The 22,107-nt window shown below is 55.3% G+C and overlaps 1 protein-coding gene across 1 annotated transcript in view; it reads left to right on the top strand.

The window, feature by feature from the left end:
* SPNS3 (SPNS lysolipid transporter 3, sphingosine-1-phosphate (putative)) overlaps window positions 1-22,107 on the top strand; it is a 57,586-nt gene that overhangs the window by 5,407 nt on the left and 30,072 nt on the right. Inside the window, exons 2-8 of the mRNA XM_064378067.1 lie at window positions 450-515; window positions 5,808-5,944; window positions 6,819-6,970; window positions 7,649-7,715; window positions 8,839-8,987; window positions 9,952-10,104; window positions 16,462-16,651. Coding sequence (XP_064234137.1) covers window positions 450-515; window positions 5,808-5,944; window positions 6,819-6,970; window positions 7,649-7,715; window positions 8,839-8,987; window positions 9,952-10,104; window positions 16,462-16,651 — 914 coding nt within the window. The remainder of the gene's footprint in view (window positions 1-449; window positions 516-5,807; window positions 5,945-6,818; window positions 6,971-7,648; window positions 7,716-8,838; window positions 8,988-9,951; window positions 10,105-16,461; window positions 16,652-22,107) is intronic.

Genomic DNA, 22,107 nt, shown 5'->3' with positions numbered 1-22,107 from the left:
GGTGCAACCCACCACACCCAGCTAATTTCTGTATTTTTTTGTAGAGACGGGGTTTCTCCATGTTAACCAGGCCAGTCTCGATCTCCGGACTTTGTGGTCCGCCTGCCTCAGCCTCCCAAAGTGCTGGGATTGCAGGTGTGAGCCATGACTTGTGTCTGTGTTCCCACATGAAGCGGGGAAAGAGCCACGTGGCTGCAGGCGTGTGTGTAAACGTGTGTGTGTGAACATCTGTGCCTTCGGGATGCTTGTTGCTTTGAGTGTTTGATATGCACACATTTCTCTGTGTGCCTGCTCTTGTGTGCATGTGGTTGTACATGTGTGGAAGACAGGGACAGAACACTGGGCTGGGTACCATGCCCTGTGCTGTGCTGGTCAGCTGCAGCCCTGTGCCCCATTTGAGGCCAGGAGGGCAACTTCCCGTTTCGTGAGTGCTGTCCCTCTGTCCACAGGAGTGCTGCTGGATGTACAGACGTTTTTTCACATCAGTGACAGCAATGCTGGTTTGCTTCAGACTGGTAAGGAGGAGTCCTGTGTCTGGAGCCGGGGCCCTGGGCTCATGCTGGGGTGGGCTCTTTCAGTGGCTCATGTTCTGTGCCCAGCTCCAGCCCTACTGGGTCTGCTGGCACAGGGGGTGGATGGGGTGTGGCCTGAGGGCCTGTCTGGGCAGGAGGAGGAGGGAGCCTAGGCTGGAACAGCCGCGCTAGTTTGAGTGGAGGGTACTGCAGGAAAGCAGAGGGAGGTGGGGCTGGGAGAGGCCCCGCGCTTCAGCTCCTGGCTGCGGAGCTGATCAGTCCTTCCCTTGGCATTGGTGAAGCTCAGCTCTGCACCTGAGGCTTGCTTGGGTTTGAGAAATCCTGATGTGTGTCTTCGTCTCACAGACCTGAAAAATCTGACTACTGGGACACACGAAGACAGACAGACACAGACACAGACAGACAGACACATCCACCCGCATGGGCTCAGAGGAGCGCAGCCCACAGAGAGCCTAACGCTTGGCAGCGAGGGCGGCCACACGTCCCTTCTCAGCATCAGAGAGGTTGGGGCCATGAGGCATGAGCTTTTCCCCTGTGGGTGCCTGGATGGCGACACACACCCACATGTGCACACACATGGTCACAACACGTGATACACACGTGCACACTCACCCAGCCTGTAACTAGCATGTGCTGAGGGGCCTCCTAACAGCCCATCGTCTCAGGGCTTTGGAACATGACTCTCAGCTGGTCGCGGTGGCTCACGCCTGTAATCCCAGCACTTTGGAAAGCTGAGGGGAGTGGATCATGAGGTCAAGAGTTGGAGACCAGCCTTGCAAACATGGCGAAACCCCATCTCTACTAAAATTACAAAAAAATTAGCCGGGTGTGGTGGCACACGCTTGTAATCCTAGCTTCTCAGGAGGCTGAGGCAGGAGAATTGCTTGAACCCGGGAGGTGGAGGCTGCAGTGAGATGAGATGGCACCACTGCACTGCAGCCTGGGTGACAGAGTGAGACTTCATCTTAGAAAAAAAAAGAAAGAAAGAAAGAAAAGGAACATGGCTCTCAAACTGGGTACAGGTATCCCTGGGGATATACAGTAACTTTCCAGGGACTGCATGAACACAGAGGGTTTTGAGAGATTGACTCATTTCTAGATCCTCAAGCCTGTATGTTTTTTCCTAAAACGATCTGCCTGAGGAGAAGCCGTGGTCAGCCTGCGCTTCACCTTCCTCTTCTTCCCCTTCACAATTCCCTGTCTACTGAGGGAAGCAGAAAGGGACTCCTCTCCCTGTCCTGGGGGTAAAACCCTCCAGGCTCCCTCCCGCGTGGATGCTTGGTTTCTGTCGGGGGGGCCTTGGGAGCAAAGCAGAGAGCATCAGGAGGCACGCACTGGGGAGGTTCGCTCCAGGCCACAGGCCCAGGCAAGGAGCCAGGCCTTATCTAGCCGTCCCTGCGTGCCATGTCTACCATCTATCTACAAATTAGAATTCAGAGTGAGATAATGGTCTCAGGGATGCATGTCCACACATTTCTTTCAGTGAAAAAAATGAAACCAACATTTTTCTTTGAATCAGTTTGATTGTGTAATTGGTTTGGCAGAAGAGGATGGATGTCCTTGCTTAGATTCTACTGCAGAGATTTCCCAGAAACCGAATAAACGCGGCCCTGTAGCTCTAAGAGTTTGGATGAAAATACACTTAAAAAAATATGCAACAATGTGGGAAATCCCATCCTTGGCAACGATTCAAACTTATGATAAGAACATTTTAGTGTTAGCCGAAAACGTTTGGAGGAGTATGTAGTTCTAGAAACTTCTTTGAGAGTGACGTGTGCGAGAGTTAGAGGATCACGGCTTTAGAACATGCATCATTTCCAGTTGCCCCTCAGTCTTGTGGCCAAGAGGCCGGCAGCCGATCTTCCAGCCACATCTGTAGTCAAATTGAGAACATCTCGGTTCAACACCCACAGCCTTCTCGATTAAATAGATAATGGTGGTTTAGTCAACATTTCCCTTCACTGGTTCTTTTTTTTTTCTTTCTTGAGATGGAGTTTTGCTTTTATTGACCAGGCTGGAGTGCAACGGCATGATCTCGGCTCACTGCAACCTCCACCTCCTGGGTTCAAGTGGTTCTCCTGCCTCAGCCTCCCGAGTAGCTGGGATTACAGGTGTCCACCACCATGCCCACTAATTTTTGTATTTTTAGTAGAGACGGGGTTTCACCGTGTGGCCGGGGTGGTCTTGATCTCCAGGCCTCAGGTGGTCTACCAGCCTCGGCCTCCCAAAGTGTTGAGATTACAGGCGTGAGCCACTGTGCCCTGCCCTTACCTGGTTCTTACCATAGTGGTCAGGATTATTACTACAAGACCTGGGCCACAGAGGGAGGGGTGTGTGTGTGTGTGTGTGTTTGGGAGTAGGTGAAGAGAAGGGTCAACTTTGCAGAAACAACCCGAAAATGTCATGGAAAGGACAGTAGGCTTGGAGGCTGACGGTCTCTGGTGGCTCACGTGAGTCTCTTCACCTTTTCGGGTTGCCATGCAATGGCCCTTAGCCCCAGCCTGTTATCTGTCCACAGGGCTGCTGAGAGGAGGAACCTGGTGACTGAGAGTGAGTTTGGTGAAGAGATAGAGGGGTTGGGCTGGGCACAGTGGCTCACGCCTGTCATCCCAGCACTTTGGGAGGCCGAGGTGGGCAGATCACCTGAGGTCAGGAGTTTGAGACCAGCCTGGCCAACATGGTGAAACCCTATCTCTACAAAAAATACAAAAATTAGCCAGGTGTCGTGGTGAGTCCCCGTAATCCCAGCTACTCAGGAGACTGAGGCAGGAGAATCACTTGAACCCAGAAGGCGGAGGTTGCAGTGAGCCGAGATCATGCCGCTGCACTCCAGACTGGGCCACAGAGCGAGACTGTCTCAAAAAAACAAAAAAAGAAAGGGGTGGAGGGTGAGAAGATGCAGTGGTTGGGCTCCCTCCACCCACCCATGGGTTAGGGAGACTGCTGGAGTTAATTAATTCATTAATAATACTTAAAACTGTCACTGACTTGGTGCTTACCCCGTGCTAGGCAGTATTCTAAGTGCTTTAAATATCAGCTTATTTAACATTCACGACAATCCCACCAGGCTGGTTTTACTGTTATGCCCATTTTACATTTTGAATCCAGGAGGTGTGCCTCCCGAGCCTGTCTTTTAACTCTGGGAGGATTCATTTCACCCCCTATGTCACAGAAATGATTTGAATTTGGAGATGCTGGGAATGAAGAGTGTGTGTGTTCCCCTCGGGAGGGGCACCTGCAGGTTCACAGCGCGTCTACAGGTTCAGGGACTTACAGCCTGCAAGTGATCCCTGCAGATGAGAAATATGGGGATATATATATATATATAAAAATATTTGCTTTTCTTTTTTTTTTTGGAGACGGAGTTTCGCTCTTGTTACCCAGGCTGGAGTGCAATGGCGTGATCTTGGCTCACCGCAACCTCCGCCTCCTGGGTTCAGGCAATTCTCCTGCCTCAGCCTCCTGAGTAGCTGGGATTACAGGCACGCGCCACCATGCCCAGTTAATTTTTTTTTGTATTTTTAGTAGAGACAGGGTTTCACCTTGTTGACCAGGATGGTCTCGATCTCTTGACCTCGTGATCCACCCGCCTCGGCCTCCCAAAGTGCTGGGATTACAGGCATGAACCACCGCACTAGGCTGGGAAATATATTTTATAACTTTTGGGTAAAGAAGATATGCATAAACAAGACATGAAACAATCCTTGCCCCTCTGGAAGGTTAATAAATTTGACCATATCAAAGCTAAACACTTCTGTATGATGGTGATTGAAATTATGCAATTAGTAATAATAATAGGTAAGATTTATTGGACATTTACATGAAGCTATGCAGATAGCTTTTATGCGCTTTATTTTACTTCATCCTCTCAGTAATGCAACAAGAGAACAGTGCTGTTGATGAAAGGGAGCATGAAGAGTTAAGGAATTTGCCCCGGGTCACATAGCCAGAGTGGTGAGCCAGGATGCAAACCCAGCCAACTTAGTTCCAGAAGTTGCGTTTTTAATTCTTAAAACAAATATAAAAAACGATGGGAACTTATTTCCAAAACATATTAACAAACAACAGCCCAGTGGAAAAACGGAGAGAGTGCTGGGAGCGGTGGCTCACGCCTGTAATCCTAGCACTTTGGGAGGCCGAGGGCGAATCCCTTGAGCCCAGGAGTTCAAGATCAGCCTGGGCAAGATGGCGAAACCCTGTATCTGCAAAAACTACAAAAATTAGCCAGGTGTGGTGGCACATGCCTGTAGTCTCAACTACTCTGGAGGCTGAGGTGGGAGGACGGCTTGAGGCCGGGAGGCAGATGCTGCAGTGAGCCGAGATCGAGCCACTGCCCTCCAGCCTGGGTGACAGAGTAAGACTCTGTCTCAAAAAAAAAAAAAAAAAAAAAAAAGAAGGTATAAATACAGCTGTGTCCAGGGAACATTTTACCTAGTAGGAAAACCAACTCTTTCCTGGCTTTCTGGACTCGTCACTAGTTCACAGTCAATGTGCTTTTTCTTTTTTTGAGCTGGAGTCTTGCTCTGTCACTCAGGCTGGAGTGCAGTGGTGCGAGGTCAGCTCACTGCAACCACTGCCTCCCAGGTTCAAGTGATTCTCGTTCCTCAGCCTCCGGAGTAGCTGGGATTACAGGCGCCCACCACCACACCTGGCTAATTTTTTGAATTATTTTTAGTAGAGATGGGGTTTCACCATGTTGCCCTGGCTGGTCTTGAACTCCTGAGCTCAGGCAATCTGCCTGCCTCGGTTTCCCAAACTGCTGGGATTACAGGCGTGAGCCACCGCTCCCGGCACAGTGTGCTCATTCAAAACCATCCTTGTCTGCTGCTCAGAGCAGGTCCAGGCAGACTCCCCTCTTCCCCTGCTCCTTGTTGCCCCAGCAGGTGTATGAATGAAAAATCAGACCAGTCCCACACCCAGGCTCACAGGGGTCACGTGTCTTTGTAGAGCCGGGAGACTGTCATCTGCTCCCTGTCTGATGCTCCATATTCACTCCCATCTCACCTTTACCAGCCTAGAGGGGATGGTGACTTCTCCAGTGTTGGGGTGATGTTCAGAGCCAGTGCCAGGTCCAGACCCCCATACTCTGGGCTGGGGTTGCGTGTTGGCAGAGCACTGTGAGATTCACCTTATTTTTTCTTCCTCATGCCCTGGGCCAACTGCCAAGATGCCAGCTTGTGGCATCTGAGTCAGGCTCCTTCCCCGGGCCTGCTGGGCCGCCTGCCCCACCACAGTAGTGGGGGGCTCCAGGCTGCCCCTGTGTGTCTCCTCCAGTCTTCATCGGCTGCCTGCTGCTGTCTGCACCCGTGTTTGGCTACCTGGGTGACCGACATAGCCGCAAGGCCACCATGGGCATTGGGATCTTGCTGTGGTCAGGAGCTGGCCTGGCTGGCTCCTTCATCCCACGCCAGGTAGGTGTCCAGGCCCCTTCCCAGGCCCCTGGGGCCCCTTCCCCACCTGCTTCCTCCCTGGCCCCATCAGAACTGGGTGGGGACAATTCTGCTCCATTCCTGGCTATGAGTGGGGGTCGCACTGAGAGCTGGGAGAGGAGGTGAGGGCACAGCCTCCAGCTGAGCCTGCACAGGGCAGAGCCGGTAGACTTTCTTTCTTTTTTCTTTTTGTTTTTGAGACAGAGTTTCGCTCTTGTTGCCCAGGCTGGAGTGCAATGGCGTGGTCTTGGCTCACTGCAACCTCCGCCTCCTGGGTTCAAGCGATTCTCCTGCCTCAGCCTCCTGAGTACCTCGGATATCAGGCACCTGCCATCAAGCCCGGCGAATTTTTGTATTTTTGTAGAGACAGGGTTTCACCATGTAGGCCAGGGTGTTCTTGAACTCCCAACCTCAGGTGATCCACTCGCCTCAGCCTCCCGAAGTGCTGGGATTACTTGCGTGAACCACCTCACGCAGCCAAGCTGGTGGACTTTCTTAACAGGAGGCTTCCTCTCTCCTGCCTCTCACTGCCACACCAGGTTCATTTCTGCCCAACTCTGCTGGGGTGGGGCTGGGGGTAACAGCTGCTGTCTTGCAGAACTGGCCTGGTTAGCCATGGGGGGACCCAGGAGAAGGGCTCCCCTGAGCAGGAGGGCAGGCGGTGGCTGCAGGGGACACATGTGTGACTTTGGGAACCTGGAACGGGGCGGGGTAGTGAGGTGTCTAGCCCCGATCCCCTCTCCCTCCTCTGGGGTCCTGTGTCACGGGTCCCCTTGGCCCCTCCTCCAAACCCTCGGGCCCCTGACCTTATGGGTGGTTTCTGGAACTCACTGTGGTCTTGTGCCCTCTCGCCCAGTATTCTTGGCTCTTCTTCCTGTCCCGGGGCACCATGGGCACTGGCTCCAGCAGCTACGCCACCATCGCACCCACCGTCCTGGGCGACCTCTTTGTGAGGGACCAGCGCACCCGTGTGCTGGCCGTCTTCTACATTTTCATCCCCGTGGGAAGGTTGGTATCACCCATGGGTCCACTTCCCCAGATGGTAAACTGAGGCCCGAAGGAGTCAGAACAGGGGCTGGGGTGGGTAGGAGAGGTCAGACCAGAGGAGCTGGGATTGGAGTTCTAATGCTACCCCTTCCTCACCGCGTGAGTTTACCTCTCCAAGCCTCAGTTTCCTCATCTATGAACGGGGCAATGGCGCCAGCTGATGGGTGGGGGAGGAGTAGAGGGGATGGGGATGCACCTTCAGATTCGTACACTCGGCGGCGTGGCCCACGCAGGGAGGGGCCGGCCAGGGTGGCCAGGAGAGGAAATGTGCTAGGACCAGGCCCTGCACCCACAACAGGCTCGGCCAGGGTGGGGTTTGCAGTCAGGGCCCTGGCCTCTGACCCCGCTTTCCTGAACTCGCCTGACTCAAGCAAGGCCCAGCCTTGGGCAGGAGGGTGGAGGGTGTCCCCATAGGTGGGAGAGTGGCGCTGGGGGTGGGCCGGGAGCCAGAGGCCGCTGGTGGCTTGATCAAGGGCAGTGGACATCTGGGCCTCACGTGGTTTACTTTCCTCAGTGAAACAGCTCTGAGCCTGCAGAGGGCCAGCTCCCTGGGGTGGGGGGGCACCCTGTGTCAGGCTGGCCATGGGGTCTGCCTCCCGTGCCCCCCCACAGCCCATCCCCCTCGCCCCTCTGTTGCAGTGGCCTGGGCTACGTGCTGGGGTCGGCCGTGACGGCGCTGACTGGGAGCTGGCGCTGGGCCCTCCGAGTGAGTCCAGCTTCCTTGTCTTCCCTCTGCTTTCCCTCTGGACCAGTAGGGACTTCCCAGCCTTGGGTGACCTTTGCCACTTGGCGTAGCACCCGGCGCCACGGTGGGGGGCGGTGGTCAGGCATCAGCAGCTTTGGACATTTGGGGCCTCATAGGGAGCATGGATCGTGGAGGTCGTGGCCCTGGGTTCCAAAGCTGGCTGCTTCGTGTACTCGATGTGTGACCTCAAGTGAGCCGCCGCCTTCTTCAGAACCTCAGTTTGCCTGGGGGAGGAGTGGGGATAGTATATGCTACCGGAGGCATCTTGGGGGTCAGTGAGATAGAGATGGAATTTCTGAGCTGCAGGGTCAGGGCACAGAAGAGGCCCTGGAGGGCTGGCAATGAGGCTTGCTGGGCAGTGGGGCAGGAGGCTGGGAAGATGCTGTGCAGGCCCTGCGGGGGCTGCAGCCATCGTGACTCCAACGAGGGCACGAGACGACCATTTTGCAGAGGAAGGTGCTCAATAGCGAGGGTGCTGAGCTCAGCCCTGGGAGTGCCCGGGAGCTGGTGTATGGAGCACTGAAGCCAGAGCCGGAATCTTGCGGGTGGGGTGGGCTTCAAGGAGGCAGGTCTGACCCGGCTCGAATGTCCCGTCTCATGGTCTGAGCTGTTTGAAGGCTACCCAAGGCAGGCAGTGAGATCCCCGTCCTTGGGGTTTGAGCCGGGGGGCCCCTAGAAGGGGATACCAAGACTGGTGTGGCAGATGGAGGGCTGGCCCAGGGAAAGGTCAGCTCTAGGGGCAGCAAGACCTCCAGAGGCCAGGCTAGCGTAGCAAAGGTCCCTGTTCTCAACCATCTCAGGCCCACTGGCCCCAAAAGAGTGGTGTCAGTACCGGAAAGACGAGAGTTACATCAAGCCCCGAAGAGACCCCACTCCCCAGAAAGCCTGCAGCAGAGCGGGCTGAGAAACGGGGGTACGTCCCGCTCTGTGGATAGCAGCACCCAGGAATCACATCACCCCGACTATCCCCAGGGCCTGGACCCCAGAGGTCAGATGCTGGCTGGTACTGTGGCCAGCTGCCCCAGGGGTCTCCTGGGCTGTGAGAATATGTGGTCCTCAGCTTCCTGGGCTCTCTTGTCCCCAGATCATGCCCTGCCTGGAGGCCATGGCCTTGATCCTGCTTATTCTGCTGGTTCCAGACCCACCCCGGGGAGCTGCGGAGATGCAAGGGGAGGGGGCTGCAGGAGGCTCCAGGAGCAGCTGGTTCGAGGACGTCAGATACCTGGGGAGAAAGTGAGTGTCACTGCTACCCCCTGCCAGCCACGGAAAAACCCCTTTGTCTGCCCCAGCCTCATTGACCCCCTCTCTCCACCTCCAGGGAGCCCTCCCTGGTTGCCCCAGTATTCACAGCCCTCCTCTTCCTCTGAGATCCCACTTACTAATGGAAGTGGGCCTCCCTCCCTTAGAGCTCAGTCCTCGTCACCTTGCCATGTGACAGAAATATGGACCGGGAGGGAGGGAGATGGAGTGAGCCCCAGCCTTGCTACTGCTGCTGCCCTGCCCATAAGTGGCCCTGGCACTCAGAGGCTCGCTGTCCGTTTATTCAGTGGAACGAATTCTCCAGCCTTGCCCACTTCTCCGGGTTGCGGGGAGGATGCTGGGAGTTCATCACTCACCTCTCCCAGCCTTGTGGCATGCGTCATCCTCTGTGCCAGCCACGGTGGGGAAGCAGGCAGGAGTCCCCTGCTAGTCCCAGGCCTCGGATTCACTGCAGTGCAGGCCAGGGACAGGACCTGATTCTGTTACTGAGCCGTGACACCGGCCAGGAGGACTCAGGGGAAGATGGGGTAGGCAGGGACAGCTTCCTACAGAATGTGATGCTGGATGGGAGCCCCTCAGGATGGGGGCCCCTCAGAATGGGGAGAGTGGGTCCTGCAGAGAGGAGGGAGGGAGGAGGCGGCACGCACGAGCCAGGGTGTGCAGGTGGGGGCCTCAGAAACGTCAGGGAGGCTGGAGCTCAGGGAGCTGCCGGGAAGGATCTGGAGGCTGGAGCTTGGGGAAACCTGAGTGCCTTCTTCTTTGGCGCCTGTTTGCCTGCCTGTAAAGAGGGGGTGGCAAATGCTGCCTACGGAATCTTGAAGGTTAATGAGACACGAGATGGAGAGTTCCTGGAGTGCCCAGGAGCGGGGAGGGTGGACAGGCCCCTTCAGCCCCAGCCCCACCCGACATCAGCCGAGGCACCTTGTCTGTCTTGCAGCTGGAGTTTTGTGTGGTTGACCCTCGGCGTGACCGCCATGGCCTTTGTGGCTGGAGCCCTGGGCTTCTGGGCCCCTAAGTTTCTGCTTGAGGCGCGCGTGGTCCACGGGCTGCAGCCTCCCTGCTTGCAGGAACCGTGCAGCAACCCCGACAGGTGAGGGCGTCGGGGGCCCGTGACCCGACTCGGGGAGGGGGGGCGGCGGGGGGGGGGTCTCACTGAGGAAGTTCTGAGATCTGAGCTCCAACATTCAGTTTCTGGCGGGGAGCATGTGGCGCTGTGTGGAGACAGTAGGAGCCTGGCTCTGGCTCTGGCTCCAGCCGAGCCTCTGCTGCTCCGACGGCCACGGCCAGCCCCCTTGTCTTCTCTGGGCTGAACTCCCCGTCTCTCCACCCTTGGGGCTGCTGTAGGTTCCAGGAGGTGCCTGTGGGAGACGGGGGTGAGGCTTCTGCGGGGCCTGCAGGATGACAGGAGCCTTAGCAACCATCCTGCGGGGGGCCTGCAGTGTCTTCCGTGAGGGCATCCCATTCTACACATGGCAAATGGGGGCCTGGAGGCCTCATCGCCTCTCTGGTTTTGGGATTTCATGTGTTGAGAAGGCTGCTGGGAGGGGGGCAAGGGCACTCTGCCCTCGGGGCATGGCCTCTCCTGCTTCCTGCCTGGCTGTCTCCCCTGTCCTGCCGGGCTCCACTTCTGTCCCTGCCACCTTTGACCCCTTGGCCCCAGGAGCTCCAGTGACTGCTTGATGCTGAGTCAAGGACATCCTGCCTGAATAGCAGGCACCTGATCCTCAACCCTGGCCTCCTCCCTGCCTCCGGGGCTGCTCCTCAGCCTCCCTGTGGCCTCCTCCTCCTTTCTGACCCTGTCCTGCTGGATCCTGGGGACGCTGTCCTCTTCCCTGGAGCCCCATCCTCCCCAGGGCTTTGGCGACACTCGTCCTCTGTTGACTGCCCCTCCCCCTCCTCCTTCCCTCCACCTCCTTCCCTCCTTCCCTCCTTCCCTCCTTCCCCTCCACCTCCTTCTTCTTCCCTCCTCCCCCTCCCCTCCTTCTCCTTCCCTATTCTTCTTCTTACCCTCCTTCCCTCCTCCTCTTCCTCCCCTCCTCCCCCTCCTCCCCGTCCCTCCTCCCCCTCCTCCCCCGTCCCTTCTCCCCCTCCTCCTTCCCTCCTCCCTTCCTCCTTCCCTCCTCCTCCTCCTCCTCTTCTTCCTCTCTTGCCTCTGCCTCACTCCCTGATGCCCAGAGAGAGCTCCGTGTAACTTCCAGAACGTCCTTGGCTTCTCACTGGTCTGTGCCTGGGCCTCAGCCATGCCCTTTGCCCAGAACTTTCTTCCCTTTTCTCATCATTACTTATTAAGCTTTTACTTTGGTTCAGGCCCTATGCTGAGCATACCTTCTTCTCTCCTCTCCTCTCCTCTCCTCTCCTCTCCTCTCCTCTCCTCTCCCCTCCCCTCCCCTCCCCTCCCCTCCCCTCCCCTCCCCTCCCCTCCCCTCCCCTCCCCTCCCCTCCCCTCCCCTCCTCTCCTCTCTTCTCTTCTCTTCTCCTCTCTCTCTTTCTTTTTTTGAGACAGAGTCTCAGTCTCGCCCAGGCTGGAGTGCTATGGCACGATCTCGGCTCACTGCAACCTCCACCTCCTGGGTTCAAGCAATTCTCCTGCCTCAGCCTCCTCCTGAGTAGCTGTGATTGCAGGCATGCACCACCATGCCTGGCTAATTTTTGTATTTTTAGTAGAGATGAGGTTTCACCATGTTGGTCAGGCTGGTCTTGAACTCCTGACCTTGTGATCTGCCTGCCTTGGCCTCCCAGAGTGCTGGGATTACAAGTGTGAGCCACTGTGCCCAGGTTTTCTTTTCTTTTTTTTCTTCTCTCCTCTGCTTTCCTTTCCTTTCTTCTCTCTTTCTCTTTCCCTCCCCTCCTCCCTTCCTTCCCTTCCTCCCCTTCTTTCCTTCTTTTATTTCTTTTTTGAGTCAAGATCTCACTTTGTCACCAGGCTGGAATGCAGTGGTACAAACACAGTTCACTGCAGCCTCAACCTCCCAGGTTCAAGCAATCCTCCCACCTCAGCCTCCCAAGTAGCTGGGACCACAGGGACACGCACCATGCCTGTCTATTTTTTGTTTTTTTTTGAGACAGAGTTTCAATCTTGTTGCCTAGGCTGGAGTGCAATGACATAATCTTGGCTGACTGAAGTCTCTGCCTCCCGGGTTCAAGTGATTCTCCTGCCTCAGCCTCCCGAGTAGCTGGGATTACAGGCACCCGCCACCACATCCGGCTAATTTTTTTTTGTATTTTTAGTAGAGACCGAGTTTCACCATGTTGGCCAGGCTGGTCTCAAACTCCTGACCTCAAGTGATCCACCTGCCTCGGTCTCCCAGAGTGCTGGGATTACAGGTGTGCGCCACCATGCCTGGCTTACAAAGTGTATCTTTTCATATATGGTAGGTTGCGTTCACAGGTTACAGAGATTAGGACGTAGACATCTTGCAGGGGGATTAATTCAGCCTACCCCTGAGCGGACAGAAGGCCCTGATGTGCGGATTCTGCACAGACCTTAGCTGTGTTAATATCTCCCCTGTGGTGAGGATAAGCGCCCGGGTGAGGGTGAGCAGGGGTAGGAAGCCACAGGACACAGGATTCCAGTTCAGCCAGAGGGAGAACTTCCAACACTCAGAGCACAAGTGGCCCAGATGGAAGGGGCTGTGTGGGGAGGGGAGTAGTGAGCTTCCTGCCCCAGGGGGCGTGTAAGTGGAGGTTGGGCAGCTGCTTGCCAGGGCCAATGTGCAGGGGAGCAGTGTAGAACTTACAGATCTTTTTTTTTTTTTGTCTGAGACGGAGTCTCACTCTGTCACCTGGGCTGGAGTGCGGTGGTGTGATCTTGGCTCACTGCAACCTCCGCCTCACAGGTTCAAGCGATTCTCCTGCTTCAGCCTCTCAAGTAGCTGGGATTACAGGTGCTCACCACCACGTCTGGCTAATTTTTGTTTTGAGACAGAGTCTAGCTCTGTCGCCCAGGCTGGAGTGCAGTGGCATGATCTTGGCTCACTGCAACTTCTGCCTCCTGAGTTCAACCTCCGCTTCCCAGGTTCAAGCATTTCTCCTGCCTCAGCCTCTGGAGTAGCTGGGATTACAGGTGTGTGCCACCATACCTGGGTAACTTTTGATTTGTTTTGTTTTGAGACAGAGCCTAGCTCTTCCACCCAGGCTGGAGTGCAGTGGCATGATCTCGGCTCACTGCAACCTCTGCCTCCCAGGTTCAAGTGATTCTCCTGCCTCAGCCTCCTCAGTAGCCGGGATTGCAGGTGCCTGCTACCATGCCCAGCTAATTTTTGTATTTTTAGTAGAGATGGGGTTTCACTGTGTTGGCCAGGATGGTCTCAAACTCCTGACCTCAAGTGATCCACCCGACTGGCCACCGTAAGCCACCGTGCCTGGCCTAATTTTTGTATTTTTAGTAGAGATGGGGTTTCATCATGTTGGTCAGGCTAGTCTCGAACTGCTGACCTCAAATGATCTGCCCGCCTCAGCATTCCACAGTGCTGGGATTCCAGGTGTGAGCCACCACGCCCAGCTGTGCTGATAGGCCTTTAAGGGCTGTCCTGGCTGTGAGAGTCTGTGATGCCGGGAAGGCCCTGTGTGGATAGAGGGAGCTCGAAGGGCTTGGTGCTGGGGAGTGCTCTCTGGCTGCACCTCCCGCTTAGGGGCTGGTGGGGGTGCCTGTTCAGGCAGCCTGTCTGAATAATCAATCCTATGTCTCATGAATATATGGAGAACCTGCCAAACTCAGCTCAGACCAGGACTCAGAGGCGGCTAGCATTCCTCCGGGATTCCAGTCACCTGACTGGGCTGAGCCAGACCTCGAACCGCTCAGAAGCCTGGGAAGGTTTGGAAAGCCCTTCTAAACTACCCAAAGATGCACGTGCTTCCGTCTGGCAGGCAGAGGGCCATGAGGCCCTGGTTGTGCCCCTGAGGGGCTGTGTGACCTCAGGCAAGTTCCTGCCCTCTCTGGGCACTACACTGTCTCCTCCACACTGGGAGGATGGCGGAGGGGAATGAACCCATTAGTCCTCAGCCAGATGGACACTTCACGCAAGTTCTTTAGGGGAGAGGTGGTTTTCTCATGGCACTCTGCTGGAAACCATAATCTCGCCTCTATGACTCTCTTCCATCTTGGTGGGAACTATGAGAATAATAGCGGGCGCCTGGCCATCCACACGGCCCTAGAAACGTTTGGCTCTAGCCGTGGATACGGTGAGGTAGCGAATGGTGGGTGGGGGCTGTGGTATTCTGCGCCCAGGAAACAGGCGGGGCCGATACAGGGAGGCCAGCAAGTAGGGGTGAGTTTGGAGAATTCCCAGTCATTTGTGCGAAGTCAGGGCGGGTGGAGAGGGGAAGCTGCCTCGGTCAGCATGGAGCGGTCCTGCAGGGCCATCCGTGCTGGCCGGGAGCTTGCTGGGAGGACCCTGGATAGACTGGTGTCTTCAAGAGTTCATGCTGGTCGGTCTCAGCCTTTCCTTTGAGCTTCTTTATTTGTTTTGTTTTGTTTTTTGAGATGGAGTCTCGCTCTCTCACCCAGGCTGGAGTGCAGTGGCGCGATCTTGGCTCACTGCAACCTCTGCCTCTCAGATTCAAGTGATTCTCCTGCCTCAACCTCCTGAGTAGCTGGGATTACAGGTGCCCACCACCACGCCCAGCTAATTTTTGTATTTTTATATTTTCAGTAGAGATGGGGTTTTGCTGTGTTGGCCAAACTGGTCTTGAATTCCTGATCTCAAGTGATCCACCCGATTCAGCCTCCCAACGTGCTGGGATTACAGGCTTAAGCCACCTTGCCCGGTCCCTTTGGGCTCCTTTAAAATGAGGCTGGAGGTTGCAGAATGGATGAATAGGGTAATGATGTATATTCCAATCCTGGTCTGTAATGTTTTTTCAATTTTTTTTTTTTAATCTATTTATTTATTTTTTTAAAGAGGGGGTTTCACCATGTTGGTCAGGCTGGTCTTGAACTCCCGACTTCAGGTGATCCACCCGTCTTGGCCTCCAAAGTGCTTGGGTTACAGGCGTGAGCCACCGCGCCCGGCCCTGGTCTGTCATTCACCAGCTGGGTCACCTTGGCCTTGACCTTTCTCAGCCTCACCTTGCTCATCTATCTGTCTGGGAATTCTAGGAGGGATCAATGAGCTCATTGCTCCCAGCATCGAGTCAAGAAAAGACACCAAACCTGTTACTGTTCTCTAGGAATTTCCTGGCCGGGAATGAACCTGGAGACACAGAAGGTGCTGTGGGAACTGATGGGAGTGAAGGGATCAGCAAGGGAACAAAGGAAGGGCATCCCCAAGGAGGCTGTGATGGGTTTTGAAGGATGAGTAGGAGTTTGGTAGGTCAAAAACTAGTGAAGGGTGTTCCTGATAGAGGGATGAAAATATGAGGTGTGGAGTGGGGAGGGGAAGAAAATAGAGCTGGGACCTGGGGTTGATGTGAGTCAGAGGCAGATCACGAAGGACAATGTACGTCATACGGAACTGGGGACAAATCTCGTGGGTGTTTGAGAGCTTGTGGAGAATTTCAGGTAGGAGGTGGGCGGGGACGAGGTCAGGTCTGTGTTTTTAATTTTACTTTTAGAGACAGGTTCTTGCTCTGTTGCCCAAGCTGGAGGGCAGTGGTATGATCACAGCTCACTGTGGCCTCGAACTTCTGACCTCAAGTGATCCTCCTGGGTAGCTGGGACTACAGGTGCACGCCACCAAGCCTGAATAATTTAAACATTTTTTGTAGAGACGGGATCTTGCTGGTCTTGAACTTCTCCCACCACAGATCTGTGTTTGCAGTGCACTCTCGGGGAGCCTGTCTGGAGGTTACTTTGGAGGGACAGGTCTCCACAGGATGGATGAGCAAGGGCAAGCCAAGCGGAGTTGAAGTGGGTCTAGGAGAGGGCCGGAAGGGACTTCGGTCGCGGGTACTACTTGAGAGGGGTTCGAAGACAGGGACTGGAAGGGTGGGATTCAAGGGGGGAGTGTGTGTTCAGGGCCCAGACGAGGGCCGGGTGTATCACGGGGGCTCAGTCAGTCCATGTGTGCTCACCTCCGTTCCTCTTAGTACTGAGAGCTGGAAAGGCTGGGGCCAGAGTGGGACCCTGGAATGAAGATTTTGAGTGGGGCAGTTTTGGGTGGTGAGAGGGTGAGGGTCAATAGAGATGAGGCAGGCTGGGCCCTGGGGTGCTGGGCGATCAGCCACATGGCCAGTGGGATCCCCAGGATGAGGCAGGGGATGGGGCAGGAAAAGGGGTGGGGGAGGGCGGTGGGATATTTGTCCCTGGTCAGGGTCCGCAGGCCCTGGGATCATCAGTGAGGAGGGTGGGTGAGGCCTGGGTCAGGTCAGGGGTCCACAGCCATGCACCCTGCAGGCATCAGATTGTGCACTTGGGCTAAGTGGCTAGACCTGGGGCTGGGAGCAGGATGAAAGGTCCCTGTGCTGACCCCGCCCAGCTGACCAACCCCTCTGTGCTCTTCCCCATCAGCCTGATTTTTGGGTCACTGACCATCATAACCGGCATCATTGGGGTCATCTGGGGGGCAGAAGTTGCGAGGAGGTACAAGAAAGTCAACCCAAGAGCTGAGCCCCTTATCTGCGCCTCCAGCCTGCTCGCCGCAGCCCCCTGCCTCTACCTGGCTCTCGTCCTGGCCCCGACCAACTTGCTGGTGTCCTACGTAAGTGAGCGCCTCTGTGGAGGTGGGGACAGTGTCAGGGGGGAGGACTCCTGTTTCCACAGGCTCACGCTGGGCCCGGACTTTATGTCCATTCTGTTACGCTTTCCTTCTGAGTAAAGCTTGTCATTCCCATTTTACAGATCAGCAAAGAGAAGCTTGGCTGGGCATGGTGGCTCACGTCTGTAATCCCAGCACTTTGGGAGGTCAAGGCGGGTGGATCACTTGAGGTCAGGAGTTCGAGACCAGCCTGGCCAAGATGGTGAAACCCCAGCTTTTCTAAAAATACAAAAAATTTAGCCAGGCATGGTGACGGGCACCTGTAATCCCAGCTGCTCAGGAGGATGAGGCAGGAGAATCGCATGAACCCAGGAGGTGGAGGTGGTGGTGAGCCAAGATCGTGCCACTGCACTCCAGCCTGGGCAACAGAACGGGACTCCATCTTGGCGGCAGGGCGGGGTTGGGGGGGATACCGGGAAGAGAAGCTTAACAGGAGTTCCACAGAACTGAGATTTGAGCCTAAGCTTTTCTGACTGTAAAAGATGTCCTCTGAGCTCTGGGTTAATGTGTTAGCTTCAGAAAATAAGACTCATTTATTGCCAGGTCATATTGTGAGCCCAGGAAGAAATAGAGCAATTCTCCCCAAGTCACAGAGGAGGGAAGCAAGGCCCAGATTGGTTATGGCCAGTGTGGACGCCGCTTTCAGGCCGATAATCACGGTCACGTCGACTGTTCTGAATCCATATCCCATCACAGCCCTTCAGGGGCCTTGAGCTGTGGCCATGCCAGCCACATGGGTATACACGCTTCCCAGACTTTGCACGTGTCCATGTCTTCCACTAAGAGCACCATCTCCTCTCTTGTGCATCCTGAACTCCTCCTTCTGCAAGTCTCAGCTCAAAGGCCGCTTCCTCCAGAAGCCTTCCCAGACCACTCTGTCCTCACACCAGAATTCATGTTCCCACTTGCGCTCATGCTATTTTGGGTCCCAGGAGGCGCCGAGGGTTATGGGGCTTGTCCACGGACAGGGAGCCCAAAGGGTGGAGACCAGAGCCCAAGAGTCCCGTGTGCGGCAGTGTCCCTGGCTCTGCAAAGCCCCAGCCCTGCCTGTCCCCCAGCAGGGGGAAGGGCCACTGCTTCGGGGAGGATGACACCAGCCCGGCCACAGGCAGAGGGGCCGGAGCTCCCTGCTTCTCCCAGCTCCACGGCCCTGGGCCAGTGCCTGCAGACATGGATTCACTTGTGTGTACAGCAGTTTCGCGGAGCAGGCTGGACTTGGGAAAAGTGAACCAGGCATGGCTCTGTGATCCTCCCACTAGTTTGGCTGCATCTCCCACCCATGGCCAGAGCCCATCGCTTCTCCAGTCACACGCAGTAGCTAAAGAGGCTGGTCCCATTGAAATCATTGAAATCAAAACTTTAGCCCTGCTTCCAAATAAACTTCTTCTTCTTCTTCTTTTTTCTTTTTTTTTTTGAGACTGAGTGTCTCTGTCGCCGAGGCTGGAATGCAGTGGCATGATCTCAGCTCACTGCAACTTCTGCCTCCTGGGTTCAAGCGATTCTCCTGCTTCAGCCTCCTGAGTAGCTGGAATTACAGGTGCGAGCCACCACATCCGGTTAATTTTTGTATTTTATTTATTTTTTGAGAAGGAGTCTCGCATTGTTGCCCAGGCTGGAGTGCAGGGGCACGATCTCGGCTCAGTGCAACCTCCGCCTCCAGGGTTCAAGTGATTCTCCTGCCTCAGCCTCCTGAGTAGCTGGGATCACAGGCACGCGCCACCGCACCCGGCTAATTTTTGTATTTTTAGTAGAGACGGGATTTCACCATGTTGGTCAGGCTGGTCTCGAATTCCTGACCTCGTGATCTGCCCGCCTCGGCCTCCCAAAGTGCTGGGATTACGGGCATGAGCCACCGTGCCCGGCCCCAAATGAAGCTTCTTTCCAGGACCAGAAACTTGCCTTAGGAAGTAGGGGGCTGTAGTCTCGTCTTGTTCTCCTGGTTCCATCTTCTACCAGCATCCCGACACCACGCCTCCCCTCGAGATTCTGTCCCCTCCAGAGATGAGCAGGCAAGGAAGGACGACTCAGAACGGCCGAGCATTGCCTGTGTCGGGAGCTGTTTTTGCTGACTGTTAGTGCCTTCCCTGTGGCAGATGCCCAGAGGCAGGGTCGGGGGGCACTTTTGTGGGCGTTTTGGGGCCTCTGGCCCTGGTTTCTGCTTTGCCCAATTCCTCGTTGCAGGGTCACCTTTCCAGCCCGGCCTTCTTGCTAGGGCAGAAGATCCTGCAAGGGGTCCCCTCTCATGAGCACCTGTCTCCCTCCATGGTGTCCATCTGACCCCTGGAGGAGGTCAGGAAGGGAAGCCTCCCCCACTGCCACCCCGTCCCCCACCATGACACTGCAGACTGCTCCATCTGGCATCTCTCTGGGGGGAGTCAGGCCCCAGGATCCGTCTCCCCAAATGCCAGATGACGTGCATCTGGGTGTCCTGAGAACGCCTTCTGTGCACGCCCCTCAGGCGCCCTCGTACAGGAGGCTTGGCATTTAGCTGGTGTCCAGCCAGGGGGAAAAGGCCAGCTTTCTTCCTGGAAAGTACTGCCCTCTGTGGGGGGTGTCACCTGAAACCCCTTACTCAGCTTAAGAGTGGAACTCTTTACTATTTATTTATTCATCTTTTAGAGATGGCAGTCTCATTATGTTGTTCGGGCTGGTCTTGAACTCCTAGACTCAAGCAATCCTCTTGCCTCAGCCTCCTGAGTAGCTGGGACTACAGGCTTGTACCATGACACCCAGCTAATTTTTGTATTTATTATTATTACTACTGAGACGGAGTCTCACTCTGTCACCCAGGCTGGAGTGCAGTGGCACAATCTCGGCTCGCTGCAACCTCCACGTCCTGGGTTCAAGCGATTCTCTTGCCTCAGCCTCCCCAGTAGCTGGGATTACAGGCACGTGCCACCACACCCAGCTAATTTTTGTATTTTTAGTAGAGACGGGGTTTCACCATGTTGGTCAGGCTGGTCTCGAACTCCTGACCTCGTGATCCGCCCACCTCGGCCTCCCAAAGTGCTGGGATTACAGGTGTGAGCCACCTCGCCTGGTCAAGGGCAGAACTCTTTTAATAAATCCTCCCCCAAGCATGACTTCGATGCAGGTGGGCGGGGGCCACATAGGATAGTTCTGTTCTCCTGCCCAGTTCTGAAGGTGTGTCTGGCACCCCTCTTAAGGTGTGGGTGCCGCTCACCCCACACCGCTCACCCCTTGCTCTCAGCCTTGGGTCTCTGCGGAAATTCCTGAAGACTAGAAAAGTCTTGTCGTTCTCTTCTGCATATACTCTGATTTAGTTCTCATGACTGACACCTTTGTGGGGAAGGTTTCTTCTTTCCTTGTTTTTTTTTGAGACAGAGTCTCTCTCTGTTGCCCAGGCTGGAGTGTGGTGTCACGATCTCAACCCACTACAACCTTCACCTCTCAGGTTCAAGCGATTCTCCAGCCTCAGCCTCCCCAGCAGCTGGGACTACAGGCATGGGCCACTAATTGTTCTATTTGTTATTTTTTTGAGATGGAGTCTCGCTCTGTTGCCCAGGCTGGAGTGCAGTGGCACGATCTCGGCCCACTGCAACCTCCACCTCCCGGGTTCAAGCGATTCTCCTGTCTCAGTCTCCTGAGTAGCTGGGATTACAGACACTCACCACTATGCCCAGCTAATTTTTGTATTTTTAGTAGAGACAGTGTTTCACCACGTTGACCAGGCTGGTCTTGAACTCCTGACCTCAAGTGATCCGCCTGCCTCAGGCTCCCAAAGTGCTGGGATTACAGGCGTGAGACACCGCGCCCGGCTGTTGGAAGACTTTTTCTTATGCCATTTGACAGGCTAGAAAACTGAAGTCCACAGATAGAAACAGGTGAATAGCAGGACAGACAAAACTCCAACGAATGGCCAGATGTAGTGGCTGACACCTGGAACCCCAGTATTTTGGGAGGCTGAAGTGAGAGGATCGCTTGAGCCCAGGAGTTAGAGACCAACTTGGACAATGTAGCAAGACCTTGTCTCTACAGAAAATTAAAAAATTAGGTGGACATGGCGGCACATGCCTGTAGTCCCAACTACGTGGGAGGCTGAGGCTGGAGGATTGCTTGAGCCCGAGAGATGGAGGCTGCAGGGACCTGCGATCATGCCACTGCACCCCAGCCTGGGTGGCAGAGTTTGTTTGAGACCCTGTCTCAAAACAGACAAACAATCCAACAACCTCCAACTTGGTTCTGACGCCTCCAAAATCTGTGTCGTTCCTAGTGCCCTGACCCAGAAACAGAGCTACGTATACCCCAGGAACAAGCAAATACCTCAGTGCTTACTGACCGAAGGACGGGGCATCACTTCTGGCTGATAGGAGCCGTGGGGGCTGGGGGGGCCTGACCTCACAGGGAGGCTGCAGCCCAGGCAGACGGAGGCCCCATCAAAGCCGTCCCTGCACCAGCCAGCTGGGGCTGGGGCCCCCCTGCCAGCCTGCTTCTGCCACTGCCTTGGTTGGTTGTGGGAGGTGGCTCCTTGGCTGGGTTTTGGGGACACAGCTGCCCCCCACCCCCTGCCGGCGCCCTGCAGCCTGGCACATCTCCAGAGCTGGTTAGCTCATCTAGAAATGACATTGCGTCTTGGCTGCCAAAGCCAGCTGGAGAAACTCTTATTTAGACCTGCCCTGGGGGTTGGGACTGAGGGGCGGAAAGGCGGGCAGGGCCAGGGTGCATCCATTCTCTGGTGCTGGTACCCACCGACGCCGAGTCGCTGTGGCCAGAACTCTGACCCTCCAGAGGTGCTGCATCCCCACCTCGTGGCTCTGTCTGTGCCTCTGTAGTCTGCTTGGATGTTCGGAGCTGAGATTCAGGCTCCAGTTCCTCCTCTTCAACAACTGTCAGTCGCAAAGCCCTAGACCTCTCCAGAGTCCACCCGCCCCTCTCTGTCCTCCCTGCCCGTCCCTGGCTCATGCCTTGCTGTCTTTCTCCAGAACTGTTCCAGAAGCCACCTTCCTGCTCACCCACCACAATCTGTTCTTCAGTTCTTCACATGCTGCCAGAGTGAGCTTCTTCCCTCCCTCCCTCCCTCCCTTTCTTCCTTCCCTCCTCCCTCCCTCTCTCCCTCCCTCCTTCCTTCCTTGCTTTCTTCTTTCTTCTCTTTCTTTCATTCTTTCTTTCTTTTTCTTCCTTCTTCCTTTTTTCTTCCTTCCCTCCCTCCCTTCTTTCTTTCTCTCTCTTTCATTCATTCTTTCTTTCTCTTTCTTTCTTTCTCTCTCTCTTTCTTTTTCTTCCTTCTTCCTTTTTTCTTCCTTCCCTTCCTCCCTTCCTTCCTTCCATCCTTCCTTCCAGACATGGTCTCCCCGTGTTGCCCAGGCTGGTCTTGAACTCCTGGCCTCAGACGATCCTGCCCATGCTGCCTCCTGAGTAGCTGAAATTACGTGTGTGTC

Source organism: Aotus nancymaae, unplaced genomic scaffold (genome assembly GCF_030222135.1).
Source record: "Aotus nancymaae isolate 86718 unplaced genomic scaffold, 86718_ANA_hifiasm-v0.15.2.pri h1tg000018l, whole genome shotgun sequence".
Lineage (NCBI taxonomy): Eukaryota > Metazoa > Chordata > Mammalia > Primates > Aotidae > Aotus > Aotus nancymaae.
This window is presented reverse-complemented; position numbering and strand designations above follow the sequence as displayed.